Source organism: Brassica napus, chromosome C8 (assembly GCF_020379485.1).
Source record: "Brassica napus cultivar Da-Ae chromosome C8, Da-Ae, whole genome shotgun sequence".
Taxonomy (NCBI): domain Eukaryota; kingdom Viridiplantae; phylum Streptophyta; class Magnoliopsida; order Brassicales; family Brassicaceae; genus Brassica; species Brassica napus.
In genome coordinates this window covers 35,181,995-35,197,728 of record NC_063451.1, presented here as the reverse complement: position 1 = coordinate 35,197,728, position 15,734 = coordinate 35,181,995, and the positions used below count along the sequence as shown (strand labels likewise).

At 36.2% G+C, this 15,734-nt stretch overlaps 1 protein-coding gene and 1 pseudogene across 1 annotated transcript; one reads left to right on the top strand and one right to left on the bottom strand.

Moving 5' to 3' along the window:
- Positions 1-2,662: 2,662 nt before the first annotated feature.
- On the bottom strand, positions 2,663-4,301 carry LOC106367740 (protein STRICTOSIDINE SYNTHASE-LIKE 5). Its single transcript, XM_013807570.3, has 4 exons — positions 3,748-4,301; positions 3,368-3,678; positions 3,168-3,291; positions 2,663-3,085 (listed from the first exon to the last, which is right to left on the bottom strand). Exons 1-4 carry the CDS (start codon positions 4,147-4,149, stop codon positions 2,804-2,806), a joined length of 1,119 nt encoding a protein of 372 aa, XP_013663024.1. The 5' UTR covers positions 4,150-4,301; the 3' UTR covers positions 2,663-2,803.
- A 4,426-nt stretch (positions 4,302-8,727) lies between these two features.
- LOC111209114 lies at positions 8,728-9,693 on the top strand (annotated as a pseudogene).
- Positions 9,694-15,734: the final 6,041 nt, after the last annotated feature.

Here is a 15,734-nt window from a genome sequence, read left to right as displayed (position 1 = left end):
ACTAATGTGATTAAGATATATACGGTAATTAATAATTTTAAATAATAAAGATTTGCTAACAATCTGTATAATTTCTATCATTTTTGTTTAATTATTTATAATTAAAATAAACTACATAATTACATTAATCATATAATAAAAATTAGATTTTGTGTATATGTTGTATTTTTAATTTTGCAAAATGAATATAAATTACTAAAATTGTTAAAAATTTCACATAAACTTTTGTGATTAAGGTTTAAATTTTTTTCTATAATAAGATACAATGATTATAAAACCATATGAATAAATAATTTTATTTTAATAGATGTTTATGTTAATATATACATATATATTTCATATCGTTTAAATTAAACTATATATATACTCATCGTCTTATATTTTGATATCTGCGTTCAACATATATTGAAAAGTTAATATTTTAATTTTGAAATTTTTTTTTTTTTAAATGATTATAAATTATTGAAACCACTAAACATTCCACATTAAAAAAAAATCGTTGGTGTTAAATTTTGTTACACAAATATGCAAATAATCATAAAATCATATGAGTAGAAAACTCATTTAATAAATATTCATATTAAAAGTATACTATATATATATCTATGTTAATAACATTTAAATTTAATTATATATCATATATAATATATAAGATTGATTGTTTTGATTTATTTATCCTAAAATGATTGCGAATAAACAAGAGCGGTCGTTTAATTTATATGCGAACGCCAATTTATTACATAATAGTAACTGATTTCTTAGTTATTTAATATATAATTATTATTTTATAAAATGCAAAAAAACATAAAATAAGTAATAAATATAAAATATTTATTCTGCACAAGGCTCAGATCTTAACCTAAATATTATCTCTTTAATAATTTCAAATCTTAAACATTTTTTAAATCTCATGCCAAAACAAAATAACGAAATGAGAATAAACTCAAAAATTAATATTTATATCGAGCAATAACCAAAATGAAAAAAAAAAAACAACACAAAAATAAGAAAAATATTGAAGATAGATAGGATTGGCACGTGACAGTAAACTTCTCATAACCATAATTAACTTTTAAATTGTTAAATCATGATATAAAACCGAGCTGACATAGTTTCATTGTAAACAAATAGTAGGCGTGAGATTCTTCGGCCTAAACGTTAGGTTCTTATGCGATAAGTGATTTTTTGACCCAAAATATTTTTAAAAACGGGATCAGCTCATCAGTAAACAAATTATGTAATTAACAATTTTTTTTAAAAAAAATGGTTTAAGGACCAAAAATATTAATTTGATCAGAATATAAATTATATTATTTTATACGATATTTCTTAAATAATTTTCATATAAATTCACCATGCGCAAGACGCATGTCTTATCCTAATACTAATGTATTAGCGTGTGTGTATCCTCATTTTTTTTTTTATGTATGAGTAACCCTGGGGAAAAATATTGAAACAAAAAAAACCGAACTGAACGGGTACTCGAATATCCCAAAAAACAAGTTTCAGCTTTCTGATATAAGATCAGAATATCATTAATCCCACTCGAACTTGGATTGGACAAGAATAGTGAGAACATTGTTACCATCAGACCACATTATCTTTTACGTACCCTCTTATATTATAAATATATACTAGAAATTTACTCGTGCATCCGCACGGATGTTTGTTTTCACTTGTAATTTTTGTTTTGCTAAATGGTATAATATTTATTTATAATTTTAAATGTATTACATAACTGTTAATAATGACTTCTTAAAACATAATAATTTTATGTATTATACTGAATAGTTATACTTTGTTTGTTTTAACCATCTATTGTATTAAAACATAATAATTTTATGTATTATACTGAATAGTTATACTGAATAGTCGTCCAGGAAAAGTTAAATTTCTGACACAATCCGGTCAAATGCAAAACTAACCTGTTTACCCTAGACGACTTACATGGAAGTCGTCTCGAATTTTTTTTTGACAAACAAAGATGGATGACTTCCATGTAAGTTGTCTATAAAAACACATTTAAAAATCAGTTGCAAAACTAACATTTGCATTAACCATAAGACTTCCATGTAAGTCGTCTACAACTCGTCTGGACGAACAGATCTGGGAAAAAAACTGATTTCATAGTTTCAAACAGTGATATAACTTGTTTAGCACGCATAAGTCTTCTCCAAGCACCCAGAATCTCAAACAAAAGTGACCTACCAAGAATCGTAAGCTTCAATGGATGAATATGGAGAGAAAGTGAAAGAGATGTTGTTTTTAGTTCATAAGAATTGAGAAAGAAAGTGTGTAAATCGATTTTTAGGTGCATTAAGAGCTTCAAATTGGTTGTTCATGGTGGTTGGTGTATTGATGGCAATGACAATATTGTGAATATTTGAGGAAGATGAGGGTGATAGAGTAAAATATGCATTTTCGAAAAGAGAAAAAAAAGTGATGGCATTTCCGTGAATAATCTGAATTTTGGGGGTGAAAGAGGCAAGTCAAAGTTCCAAAAAAAACCACTTCAAGTTTTGAGTCATATTTGCAAAAACCCCTGGTTACTAATTGGCAAATGAACTTGATTTGAAAAGTTACTAACTTAAATACTATTTGAAAGCTTACTACTGTACTAGTGTGTGTCATTGTGAGTTTACAATATGTGACTGTTTAAAAATGATAGCAAATGTACAACAGTTCTTATAAATATTGAATAAACTTCGATAGAGTTTTAGAACTTAGAGGTCACATGATCAAATCCTTAATCATCATTTTCATGGACAATTGTGTTTACATTTTGTGACTATGAAATGATAGTTCAAAGCCTCTTCTGTGCAGGGTATTTCAGAAGATCGAGCCGAGCTATGTGTGAATGCAAAAGACTCCCACAATAGAGGTATCTCCCAATCTTGACTCCAGTGGTCATGTGAGAAAGCTTATGATCATGGTACAATGCTATAGGCTTCCCTTCTAGATCCACCCCCAAAACGCCAGCATTCGCCATAAAAATCATGGGATCTAAGCCGTAGTTAGCCGCTATAGCCGTGAGTTTCCTCAAGAAAGGGTATCTAAACGCAAGCTTCCACAACACTGTTACTCCCTTCAAAAACAATGAGAAGCAAACAATGATATACCAAAACTCAAATCATAAAGTTAAAAAGGCTTTCAATGTGTATAGTTACCGAAGGCATCGCGATCCAGTAATGTCCTTCTCCATCGTACCGGATGTTGTCGGGATAACCGGGTAAGCCTTGAATGAATACCTCCACACGCTCCTCGTTGATGTAATACTTGCTGCATCTTCTCCTGTGAAAAAAAAAGAAAAAAACTTGAGATGAGGTTTCAAAGCACAAAGAGAAGGTTATAGAGAGAGGAAGAGGACATGGGTGTTTCGCAGAAGATGAGATGGGTTTGGTCGGGAGACATAGAGACGCCGTTAGCGAAGTAAAGGTCTTTTAAAAGGACACGTGTTGTTCGTGTGGTCGGGTCAAAGCTCATGAGTCTGCCATGAGGTCTGCCTTCCAAGATGTCAAAAGCGAACTGACGCATGTTGTATTTGTACGAAGCGTCCGTGAAATACAAAACGCCGTTATCTGCGACGGCGACTGCGTCAGCGAGCTTGAATTTAACGCCGTCAGCTGCATCCGTTAACAACTCCGTCTTCTTTCCGTCACCGCTTATATTCAACAGTCCCTATATAGACACAACTAATCAACTTCCTCGTTCCGACATCTTTTTAAAAGCTTGAGTTTCGGACCAAACCTTGTATGCGTCAGCGACAATGACTTCTCCGTGAAGTCCAAAAGCGACGCCGAGTGGTCTACCGTCGGTGTTGACCCAGTCCTCTACGACTGAGTCAGTTAATGACTCGGTCACCTTGACTCGTTTCACCCATCCATCTACACAACCAGTATAAATGAAGTTTGATTCTCGGTGGTAGGCGATGTCCTCGGGGCTGTTGAGAAGACCAACACCGATTAACTCAGCTCCGGTTAGCAATTTATCGTTGACAAGCGAAGGGAGAGAGATGGTAGAGTAGTCTAATGCTTTGGGAGGAAGCAGAGCTGGGTCGAAAGTGTCGAGCCGGTAGAGAGCGATGGAGGCGAGGAAGGGGATGATGGTGGAGAAGATGAGAAAACGACGAGAGAAAAGTAGAAGAGGCATTGAGATTGAGTTTGTGGAAAATGGTGAACTACTCCAAGTTCTCGAGCGATGAAGAAAACGTTTTGATTCGATGTTAGCAGTCTTTGACTTTTTAAGAATCTTTGATTTCTTGATCCAGGTACGTGACGATTAAAAATAGTTATGATCCTGCTTCATGGGCTTTACCTTTATGGCCCAATATGTTTAATTTACGTATTTTATTGACTGTTAAAAAGGAACAAATCTTTGAGGAGCACCCACCTCAATGAACCTCCTCTAGGGTTCATCTTTTTAATTTTTTATTATTAAATGTTTTTTTCTTTTTCTATTTGATTTTTTGTTTAAAAAAAAAAAAAAAAAATTAGACCAATCGCGGACCGCCACGACACGTGGGGCCCGCGCTACAGTGATGAACTTTAGGAGAGAGGAGTTCATCCCAGAGAGCTTTAGAAGAGAGGGGTTCATGGGATTGAATTATTTTATTTTATTTTTTTCTTGATTTCTGTGTGAACTCCCCTCGTAAACCCTCAATGCGAGTGCTCTTAGAACTTTTAAATTCACCACACCTAATCAAAGTAACACATAGATTATTAATTAAAAATATTAAATTAAATAAAAAATAGCTACAAAAAATAAAAACGCTAATTTTAACTATGCTAAGCTTCCAGCGAAACCCTAAACCCTAAATCTTAAATTCTAAACCCTATACCCTAAATTTTAAACCCAAATCCAAACCCTTAAACCCAAACCCTATATCCTAAATCCTAAATCCTAATCCTAGACCCTAAACCCAAATTATATACCTTAAATCCAAAAATAGACTATAAACTTAAACCATATACCCTAAACCCAAGTCTTAGACCTTAAACTCAAACCGTAAACCGTAAACCTTAACCCAAACGCTATAGCATCTAAGTTTGGGGTTTGGGTTTAGGGTTTACCGTTTGGGTTTTAGGTCTAGGATTTGGGTTTAAGATATAAATTTTGGGTTTAGGATTTACGGTTTGGGTTTAGGATTTACCGTTTGGACTTATGGTTAAAGTTTTGGGTTTAGGGTATATAATTTGGGTTTAAAGTCAAAACTCAGTTAGAATTTCTCTATTTATTTTTTTATCAAAATATAATAAATTTCTCTATTTATTTTTTTATCAAAATTGTGATGGGATGACTTTTTACATATTTTTTGAACTGGTGGAATTATCCTTCCATTTGATGCGAGATAAATGACAAAGGTTTTTGTGAACTGATAGAAAAAATTGTTTTTGTGTCTCAAAAAACTCAGTTTTTTTTTTTGAAGAAATGTGAAATTATTGATCTTGTAAAAAGGATAGGAATTTACAGATGGCTAAAGAAGCCTAGAAAACATTTATAAGGCTGGAATAAAAGAATAAACTCGTACGAATTTAGAGTGCAACTTCGAACCAACCTCTTCTCAAACCCTCCAACTTATGACCAGCCTTGTAATGGAGCGAAATGATTCTGTTATGCATCCCCTGGTCTATGACCCTTACTACTTGCTCTACTGTGCGAAACCCAGAGTTGTGTCTCCGTTCATTTCTCTCCTTTCACAGGTTGTATATGCACGATTGGAATACCATTTTGAGCAAGATCATATCCATGCTTTGGAGATTGTTTATGCATACAAAATGCAGCGTTTCTAACCAATCTGGATCCGTCATGTCCCAATGAGTCGTTTCACTAGCATATCCCAAACCGTGAATGAGAACGGGCAAGCGAAGAACATATGATCTCTCGTCTCATCTCTCTCTCCACATAGAAGACAGCCATGCTGTATTCCCCAAGTTCTCATTCTATCTCCCGTTGACAATCTATTTCTCATTGCCAGCCATATAATAAACGAGAAACGGTACTCCTTGATTAAACCAGACTCCTTTACTCCTCCAAAACACTGCATCCTTCTTCTCTCTAATCTGATCCCAAGTTCTGGCAGTCGAAAAACTGGGCTTGTAATCATCTTCTGAATGTTTCCAGAGCACTATATCGCTGTCACTGGAGCCATGAGGGACCGGAGAACTTTGGATACTATCATAGAGGGCATGAAAAAACAACTTATGTTCCCCCTAATGCTCCAACCAGCATGTGAAACTGCATCACAAACTCGAGCATTATGAGCAACGCCAAGATGGCATATACCAACTTCTCCAGTGATTTCTATAATTTTCCCTTGCTTCAACCAATCGTCAAACTAGAAAAAAGCAGTGATTAGGAGGAAATTTTGGACCCGCATAAGTTTAAATTGTGTTAAATTAATCTTTCTGAGAAGAAAAAACAATTTTAATGAAAATCAAACCTACAAAAGTTATCTACAAAATGATCCAATGATTTATTCCATTTTTATATCTCATTTATCTTATTTTTTCGTCCAGTATGTGTACCAATCCCAGCCTTAACTGTTAAAAGATGGAAATACATCGAATCGAAACTGGAATGGTAGCACACCTTAGTCCCATAAAGCCAGCACTAAGCATCAAGCATGAATTGACTTTGGAAAGAGGTTCAACGTATACACTTCCATGAAGATGGTTTTTCGTTATCCCTTTAAGAATTTCTGAACCCTAGAGTCGGCGTTTAGCATCAAGCATGGATTGATTTTGGGAAGAGGTTCAATGTATTAAATACCATGAAGATCTTTTGCGTCACCTCTATAGAATCTTTGAACCAGACAAATTGATGGGCCGTCTTAATTTGTGGGCTTTAAATGTATTCCCTATCATACCATGTTTTTATGGATGCATTTTCATTTGAGTTTTCAGGAGGAGCAATATTATTTGGGCCTAAATTATCAGGCCTTTTCTGAATCAGTACGAGGATTGACTCTGAAAGTCTCTGAGAGAAGGTTCAATGTATCAAACTCCATGAAGATCTTTTTGTCTGAAACGTACCACTTTTAAAGATTCCCCGTACATTACAATAGTCCTATAGGATCTCTTTTTCTTTTCTTTTTTCTTTGTCAAAAGAACTTTACAAGATACTCATAGCTCTTGTAATGGAGACAGAGCATTATCTTAACGTCAATCTTGTCTCTCTTTGTCAACAATGCTTCGGATTGATCATAAATTAACATTGCCAGCCTTGAAGCACTCAATCGAGTTTGAGAAATGTAATAAATTGTTTTGGGAGTATTTGCTTTGGGTGAATCAGGGGACAAAGCAATGAACCTAGCTCCCTCCTAAATCTTAATCAGCATATCAGATTAGGTATTTTATTAACTAAAAAACATTTCAGTGAATAAGTATTAAAGTTATAACCTAGTAATATATAAGTTATTAGGTTATTTTTGTATGCATGGACTGAAGAAATTCAACAATAGGTAGTGGAAACAATAACTTCCCACAACTACTGGTTCGTTATATGTTTACCAAATCATCGATACAAACCCAATTAAACCAACGTAACATCCCCACCTGCATGTGATAATGAGGGAAACAGTCATTAGTAGTCCTTAGAAATTATAGTCATGTAGTGATTAGTTAACGTGACCTAACATTATCATGATTCTAACTGTTCAACCATTTGTGTCAAGCTTAACATTACCAACTTATTGAGCTTCCATATATAGTATGATCATCACTAAACAAGATCTAGATAGCTCAAATGTCGCTTAGTCTTTCAAATTAATTCAAACCAATCCATCATAATTAGTGTCATGTCATCTGATAGGTACAGTATAATCCGTTGGCCCTTGGGTTCCTGTCTCATACTTTTAATGTATATGATTTCTTTTTCTAACAGTATTATCCGTTGATCTCTTGAAGTTCGTCAGTGAGGACAGTTGTTTCTCCTTGTCACTAACTTTACATTGTTTTCTTTCTAGCGAAGCAATTCTTCTTAAAATTAATCTCACTTTCAAAACGAGGTTCATTGTATCAAATCCCATGTAGATCTTTTGTCTGCAACGTACCACTTTTTAAGATTCACCGTACATTAACATCAACTCATGCTCTAGCTTTAATCGTATACATACGACCTACATAAATTTTTTTCTCTAAGTAAACAAATTTAATATACATGCATAGCTCTTGTAACGGAGACATACCTATTAATCATGTCTCACAACTACGCCTCCTGTTGATCATGAACCCGATGACAGCCTTGAAGCACTCAATCACATTTTAAATAAACCTTATAGTAAAATGGGTTTTTGAGTGATTGAATCATGGGGCAAAACATTGAACCGCCCTCCTAAATCCTAATCAATATTATATAGAGACTTTTCTTAATAAAATAACTTTGTTAGGGTTGCAACATCTTTCTCTTCACGACCGTCTTGGGAAGTTGTCCATAACAAACAAACAAAAAATATGAATTATTAAATGGATGAAAAAATGAACAAATGGATGAAACAAAAGAGAGTTGAAATCTGAAAATGGTCTGCAACAAATGTTCCCATGTCTCCTTCTGACAAGCCTACTCTCTTCAGCTAAAGCAACATCTTGTCATGGCTCCATTTAGCTCTGGTCCTCTGAAGTCTGAAGTTAGTTTCACGTTCAACAGCAGATCATTGAAAGCTTCCTTCACCTTCCATGTGCGTCGTGGCTTAACTAAACATTCACTGTACATATAATATTAATTATCCACATGTTTCCCTCACATGCCTTCACTCATATATATACCCAACTTCTCCTTTCTTTTTCTTCAGCAGAATCAAAGAAACATGGCATTTCCTGAAACCCATCTCCATATGCCCATTAGATCTATAAGTCTCCCATCAAGAATCCATCCTCCTTCAGCTAAATTCCAAGCTGCACTCTCTCAACTTCACACTTGCCATAACTCATCATCCTCTGATTCTCAATCTCTTCAAATATCATTGCTCAACCTCTCTGAACTTTACCATTCTCTCCACCAGCTCAATCATTCTCTTCCCACCGCTCAAGCCGAACATTCTCTTGACGTGTCAACCACGTTACTAGACTCTTGTGACGCAGCGAGAAACTTAATCCTCTATCTTAGAGAGCATCTCCTCAGCCTTCAGTCTGCACTTAGGAGAAAGGGAAAATCCATGGAAGTCCAGATCAAAGAGTACTTTGTCTTCAGAAAAAAGATCAAGAAAGAGACTAGCAAGCTTGTTCTTGGCCTCAAGAAGCTGGATGGCTCTGAGACCACCGTGTTGGCTGTTTCACTCTTTCGATCCCTTTTCACGTTTCTGTCGACAGCATCGGCCATGAAGACAAACACATGTACTCTCAGATTTGTCTCTAAGCTTATCGGTGGTGGTGGTGGTCGATCCTCGTCGTCGATAATGAGCGAGTTGCATAATCTGGATTTGGTTTTGCGTTCGGATGGAGACAACTCCAAGGAAGTGAAGAAGGCTCTGGAGATATTAGAGGAGAGAACAGAGGGGCTTGAAGCTGCACTTGATTCTCTTTTCAAGTCTCTTGTCCAATATAGAGTTTATTTGCTTAACATTCTCACAACACGCTCTTAGTTAGTTCTAATTGTACACAAAACATATATAGAAAGACTTACAAATTCTCATAGTGAAGATTAATTGTAATTGTAATCCGCTAATTAAAGCTACATAATATCAAAGTGTTCTTCATCCTCAGGAGTTTTGTAAGATTTTGTGTCCGTACTTCTCTTACAGGTTTATTATGGCAAATGGATAACGTGTCGCTCTAGCATTGGTATCCTTCCCTCGTGCACATTATTTGTTTAGTGTTAAATCTTGACACAACTACCAATGATAAAGTCATCATCAAGATCTTTAATTTCGGATGATCTAGTGGTTTTAGTTAATCGCTAATTACTTCACGAATAAAAAAAGGAGAGATCAGTGGAGCTTTGATTCCCCTTGTCCCCACACATCAATTCATGCAACAGTTCAAATTTGCTAAGATGCCGGCCCCATTGCATTTTTATAGTACTTAATCATAAGACAATAATACATGTAAATAACAAAATTAAATATAATAAGATATCAAAAAACAATTAATATAATACATGGTTTGCATTATTGTTTTCCCCTAAAAAGAGGCATGTATAAAGTTATAAACAACAACTAACAATAAATCTAGAGAAATTTTTTTACATACAATAAGTTAGATACTAATTTTCAGAGATGTAGTCACTTAACGCCATACCCTTCCACTACAAGAAAACATCAAGGATTCTGAGGGAAAAAATCGTCGGAATTTCGTCGGAATATCGTTATTCCGACGAAATTCCGACGAAACACGTCGTCGGAAATAATTCTTCGGAATTTCTTTTTTCCTCTTAAATCCCTCGGAATTTTCCGACGGAATTCCGAGGAAATAAATTTCCGAGGAAATTCCGAGGATCCCTTGTTTGTCGGAAAAGTCCTCGGAATATACCGAGGTAGAACTTCGTCGGGATAATTCCTCGGAAGTTCATCGATCGATGCGTGTTTGGACATATATACATCGATCGATAGGAGTATACCGACGGACTTTTTCCTCGGTTTATTCCGAGGAACTGTTCCGTCGGTATATTCCGAGGGATCCGTTCCTCGGAATTTTCCGAGGGAGTTGTCCCTCGGAAAATTCCGAGGGAAATGTCCCTCGCTATATTTAAAAAAAAACGGATCGATCGATGCGTTTTTGTTCAAAAACGCATCAATCGATCTAGTGAAAAATATAATTAATTTCCTCGGAATGTAAAAAATATTAATTTTTTTGAAAAAATAAAATTTCTGAAATTTAAATTCGAAAATATGAAATTAAAAGTAAAATTGAAATCATACTAATTAATATTCAAAGTTTCACAAATAAAAATAAAACATTCGAGATTGGGGAAAAAAAAAACTACGGGTCTGGCACGTCCGGGAACACCTCGTTCGGGTACATCCTCTGCATCATCTCCATCATTTGCTGGTTCAGCCTCCTCTGTGCCTCATAGCCCGCCTGTTGAGCCGCCATCTGGGTCTCCAACAAAGATATTCGATCATCTTTGTCCTTCAACTGAGCCGTAAGTACTTCTGGATCAACAAAGGGCGGTGGTGCAGAAGAAGGAGGAACCGACCGGGTGCGACGACCCAAACCGAACAAACGTCCCTTCTTCTTTGGAACCGACTGAATAGAAAAAGCCAAATTTAGAAATTTAAACCAAGAAATAAATGAATTGAACTTTAAAAAAAAAAAACTTACGGATTCAACGATTTCGTTGATTCGAAACCGGGACAAGTTGGTCGAAGCCGTCGAAGCGTCATCCTCGGTTTGAAGCTGAGACACTTCGTCTACCACCTGAGTTTGGACCAGGTCGACCACGTCCCTCACAAGACCGTCATCAATCTGGCCGGTCTTCTTGTTGGTATACGCCCTCCTCATTAGGGCGAGATCATCGACCGGCTCGCCATCATTTTCTTCCGCCTTGAAAAAAAACATAAAATTAAAGAAACATTAGAAATTAGAAGAAATGCACAATAAATTTAAATTCTGAAACTCAAATAATTGAAGAAAAAGCGGTTGAACTTACCATGCGATCTCCGAGAGTGGCAATAGATTGAGCACCCAAGTTATGCTTGTAGATGCCCTTCCCTTTACGGTCGCTCCTGCGGTTGGTGGAGTTGGTGGAAGAAGTTTCTTTCGTCTCCTCCTTATCCCAATGCGCACACAACTCCTTCCAGACCGTGTCGTTCATCGACTTTGGGACCTTTTAATTAAAAAAAAAAGAAAAAGTTTAATAAATTAAAAAATAGTTTAATAAATTAAAAATTGTTTAATAAATTAAATCGAACCTTATTGATTTCCCACTTCTTCTTCCACTCGTGGATCTGCTTCCCATAGTTGTCCATTACTTTATGGACGAAGTGGTGATAGATAAAGAGCGTCTCATCGGAATTCCAGTTGAACTCTTGCTGAAAAAAAACACAATTAGTAGAAAATTTATATTAAAGATTAAAAATATAAGTAAAAAATTAGAATACTTACCGCAAACTGACGAAACCACAGAACCTGCTTGTCGGTTGGGAAGTGAGTGAAAGTCGGATGTCCACTGTCGAGGGCCGAGTACATCATACGGTTGATCCATGCGCTGATCCCGTTCCCGGATCGGTTGAACCTTATTAAAAGAACAAACGGTTAATAATGAATCCAAATTTAAAGAAAAAAAAATGTTTAATTACCATGTTTGACCCCGTCCATGTGGATACGGAGTGAGATACGGAAGATGGTCACGACCGGGCTGTTGAACCAACTCCGCAACCCTCATCACTCCCGGAGGACCCGGAGGAACAGGAGCGGATGCAGCAGCGGGAGCGAGAGGAGCATGAGCGGGTGCAGCAGAGGGAGATGTATGGTTGGAGCTGTGGGGCGAAGGGGAATCCTGAAAATGGCTGGAATCCCGAGACTGGCTCCCCGTACCACCACGACCACGACGCTGTCGAGGCCGGGTCTGATCATCATGAGACCTGTAAATTAAAAAAATATATTTAATAAATACAGAAATATATAAATTAATTTTTTTTTATTAAAAAAAAATCCCAAATAATTTAATCACAGAAAAAGATTTATATATATTAAATTTTTTTAATAAATATATAAAAATAGTTCTAATAAACAAAAAATAGTTTTAATAAATAAAAATTGTTTAATAATTAAAATGTTTTGTAAAATCCAAAAAATCGAATTTATATAGAAATTTTTTTTTGTAAAATCCAAAAAATCGAATTTATATAGAAAAATCGTTTTGTAAAATACAAAAATCGATTTTATATACAAAAATCGATTTTATAAATAAAAAAAATAAAAAAATTATAAAAAAATTCTAAATCAATTCAACAAAACAAATTATTCAACCAAATCACAATTCTAAACCTATTATACAACCAAATCACAATCCTAACCAATCACCCTAACAAAAATCTATCAAAACTACACAAAAACCTAACAAATAGAACCTAAGAGAGTGGGATAGGGTCCTTACATGATTTGTGTAAGAGAAGAGGGAGATCGCCGGAGATATCGTCGGATTTCAGGGGGAAATCGCCGGAGAGAAAGAGAGGAGTCGCGCAGAGGAAGAAGAGAGAAATGGGGAAGAAGAAGGGGCTCGTGGTTATAAAATCTAGGGTCCGACGGACATTATCCGTCGGAATTCCGTCGGAATTCTAATTTCAATTTTCGCGAAATATTTGCCCGGTAAAATGAAAATATTCCGAGGAAATTCCGACAGATAGTAAAATATCCGTCGGAATTTCCTCGGAATATTCCGAGGAAATACCGAGGAACTAGTGTTTGGGGTTTCAAAACATCAATTTTTTTTGCCGTATTTCATTTCTTATACAATTGTAATGCATACCATTGAGGATTCTTTGTATACATGAGCATAAACCATGAAATAACAAATTTCAAAACTAATTGAAAGTATTCCCTTTACCGTTCGTTAAAAGGTATAAGTGTTTCTCTTATGTTGCGAGATTTCGTTCATACAATCGGAAAAGTGTTAATTATACGGTAAGAAACAAATTTTTGACTTCATAATGAACGTAAGACACTTAATAAGGGTTATATAGGTGTTATTCAAACGGCAAAACGTTGTTTTCGGTTTAAAAACCCTATTTCCTCGGAATTTCCTCGGATTATTCCGAGGGAACTCCGAGGAAACCCTCTTCTTCCTCGAAATTTCCTCGGAATATTCCGAGGAAATTCCGACGAACTAGTGTTTGGGGTTTCAAAACGTAATTTTTTTTAAAAAACGCATCGATCGATGCGTTTTTGAACAAAAACAAATCGATCGATTACTAAGATGGCCCGGGCCGTAAGATTGTGATCGATCGATGAGAGTATCACATCGATCTATCGACAATCTGAATTGTTCCTCGGAATTTCCTCGGAAAATCTTGTATGTTTTTTTTTAAAATGCATCGATCGATGCGTTATAGAACAAAAACACATCGATCGATTACTAGGATGGACCGGGCCGTAAGATTGTGATCGATCGATGAGATTAACCCATCAATCTATCGACAATCTGAATTGTTCCTCGGAATTTCATCGGAAAATCTTGTATGTTTTTTTAAAAATGCATCGATCGATGCGTTATAGAACAAAAACGCATCGATCGATTACTAGGATGGACGGGGCCGTAAGATTGTGATCGATCGATGAGAGTAACCCATCGATCTATCGACAATCTGAATTGTTCCTCGGAATTTCCTCGGAAAATCTTGTATGTTTTTTTTAAAATGCATCGATCGATGCGTTATAGAACAAAAACGCATCGATCGATTACTAGGATGGACCGGGCCGTAAGATTGTGATCGATCGATGAGAGTATCCCATCGATCGATCGACAATCTGAATTGTTCCTCGGAATTTCCTCGGAAAATCTTGTATGTTTTTTTAAAAACGCATCGATCGATGCGTTATAGAACAAAAACGCATCGATCGATTACCAAGATGGCCCGGGCCGTAAGAATGTGATCGATCGATGCGTTATAGAAACAAAACGCATCGATCGATGCGTGTTCAGAAAACAGAATTATAAGAAAAAACCCGACCTTTTTTGGATCTAAACCTTAGAACTCTCATCTCCTCCGATTTCCCCTATAATTCGCCCCCCCCTTTCTCTCTCTATAATCATCCGATTTGAACAATTTTGGGCTCTATTCCACTTGATTTTTCGAGCTCTACCTGATTCCTACACTCGTCTTCACCCTAAGACAGGTATACTCCGCGAATCTCCACATTCTGAAATCGTGTTCTTGAGCAATTTTTTGGGTTTTGTGAATTTCTTATTTCCGTGTTGATTCCTTGATCAAATATGCATGAAACAGATGTTTAAACATGGAATAGAACACAATTGTCTGTGATCAACGAGTTTGGAACATGATTTGAGATGATTTAGGGATAGAGAATTTTTTTTCAATTTCGTTTTTTTTTTATCACAACTCGATTTCGCTTTTCATTTTCATGTTCAGCTTTGCCTTCTTAATTGATTATAACCATGTTGAGAGCAATGATTCTATTTTGTAGAGAATGAAGCGCACGAAAACATCAGCAAAGAAAAACACACAAGAAACGGGTTCGTCACAACTGGAGAAGCAAAGGCCAAAGAAGTGGGATAAGTCTGATACCACCCACTACAACAACATGAAGAAGGTAGCCGTTCCGGCTACACAACTAGCATGTCCTGAGACGATGACAATATTGGGAATCAAAGCAGACATTGAAGGACTGTTCCAGAACATGGGTCTAGGCCAACTATGCAACCTCAAGGAACCCACTTATCCGGAGTTGGTACGCCAGTTCATAGCATCCGCATACGTCACCCGTCCCGATGATAGCAATCAGGAAGGTTTTCTGGCATTCGTAGTGCAGAAAGTATACTATGAGGTATCTTTCACAGACCTCTGCGGACTATTTGGATTGAGTGCGGGGGAGAGGACATATGGTCTTTATTGGACTTCAGAGCTGTTGAACTTCTGGGAAACGATTGGCTCAGGGGTTTATAGATCTTCTCAGGCAAAGGAGTCACTTATCCGGAGCCCAATACTGAGATATGCGACACGCCTCATTGGCTCATTGCTATACGGGACAACCACAGCCGCATCAGTCACGCAATGGGAGTTGTGCCTCCTGTACCAAGGTGTGAGGCATTTGCTACCGGCATTTGGAAACTCAACATTC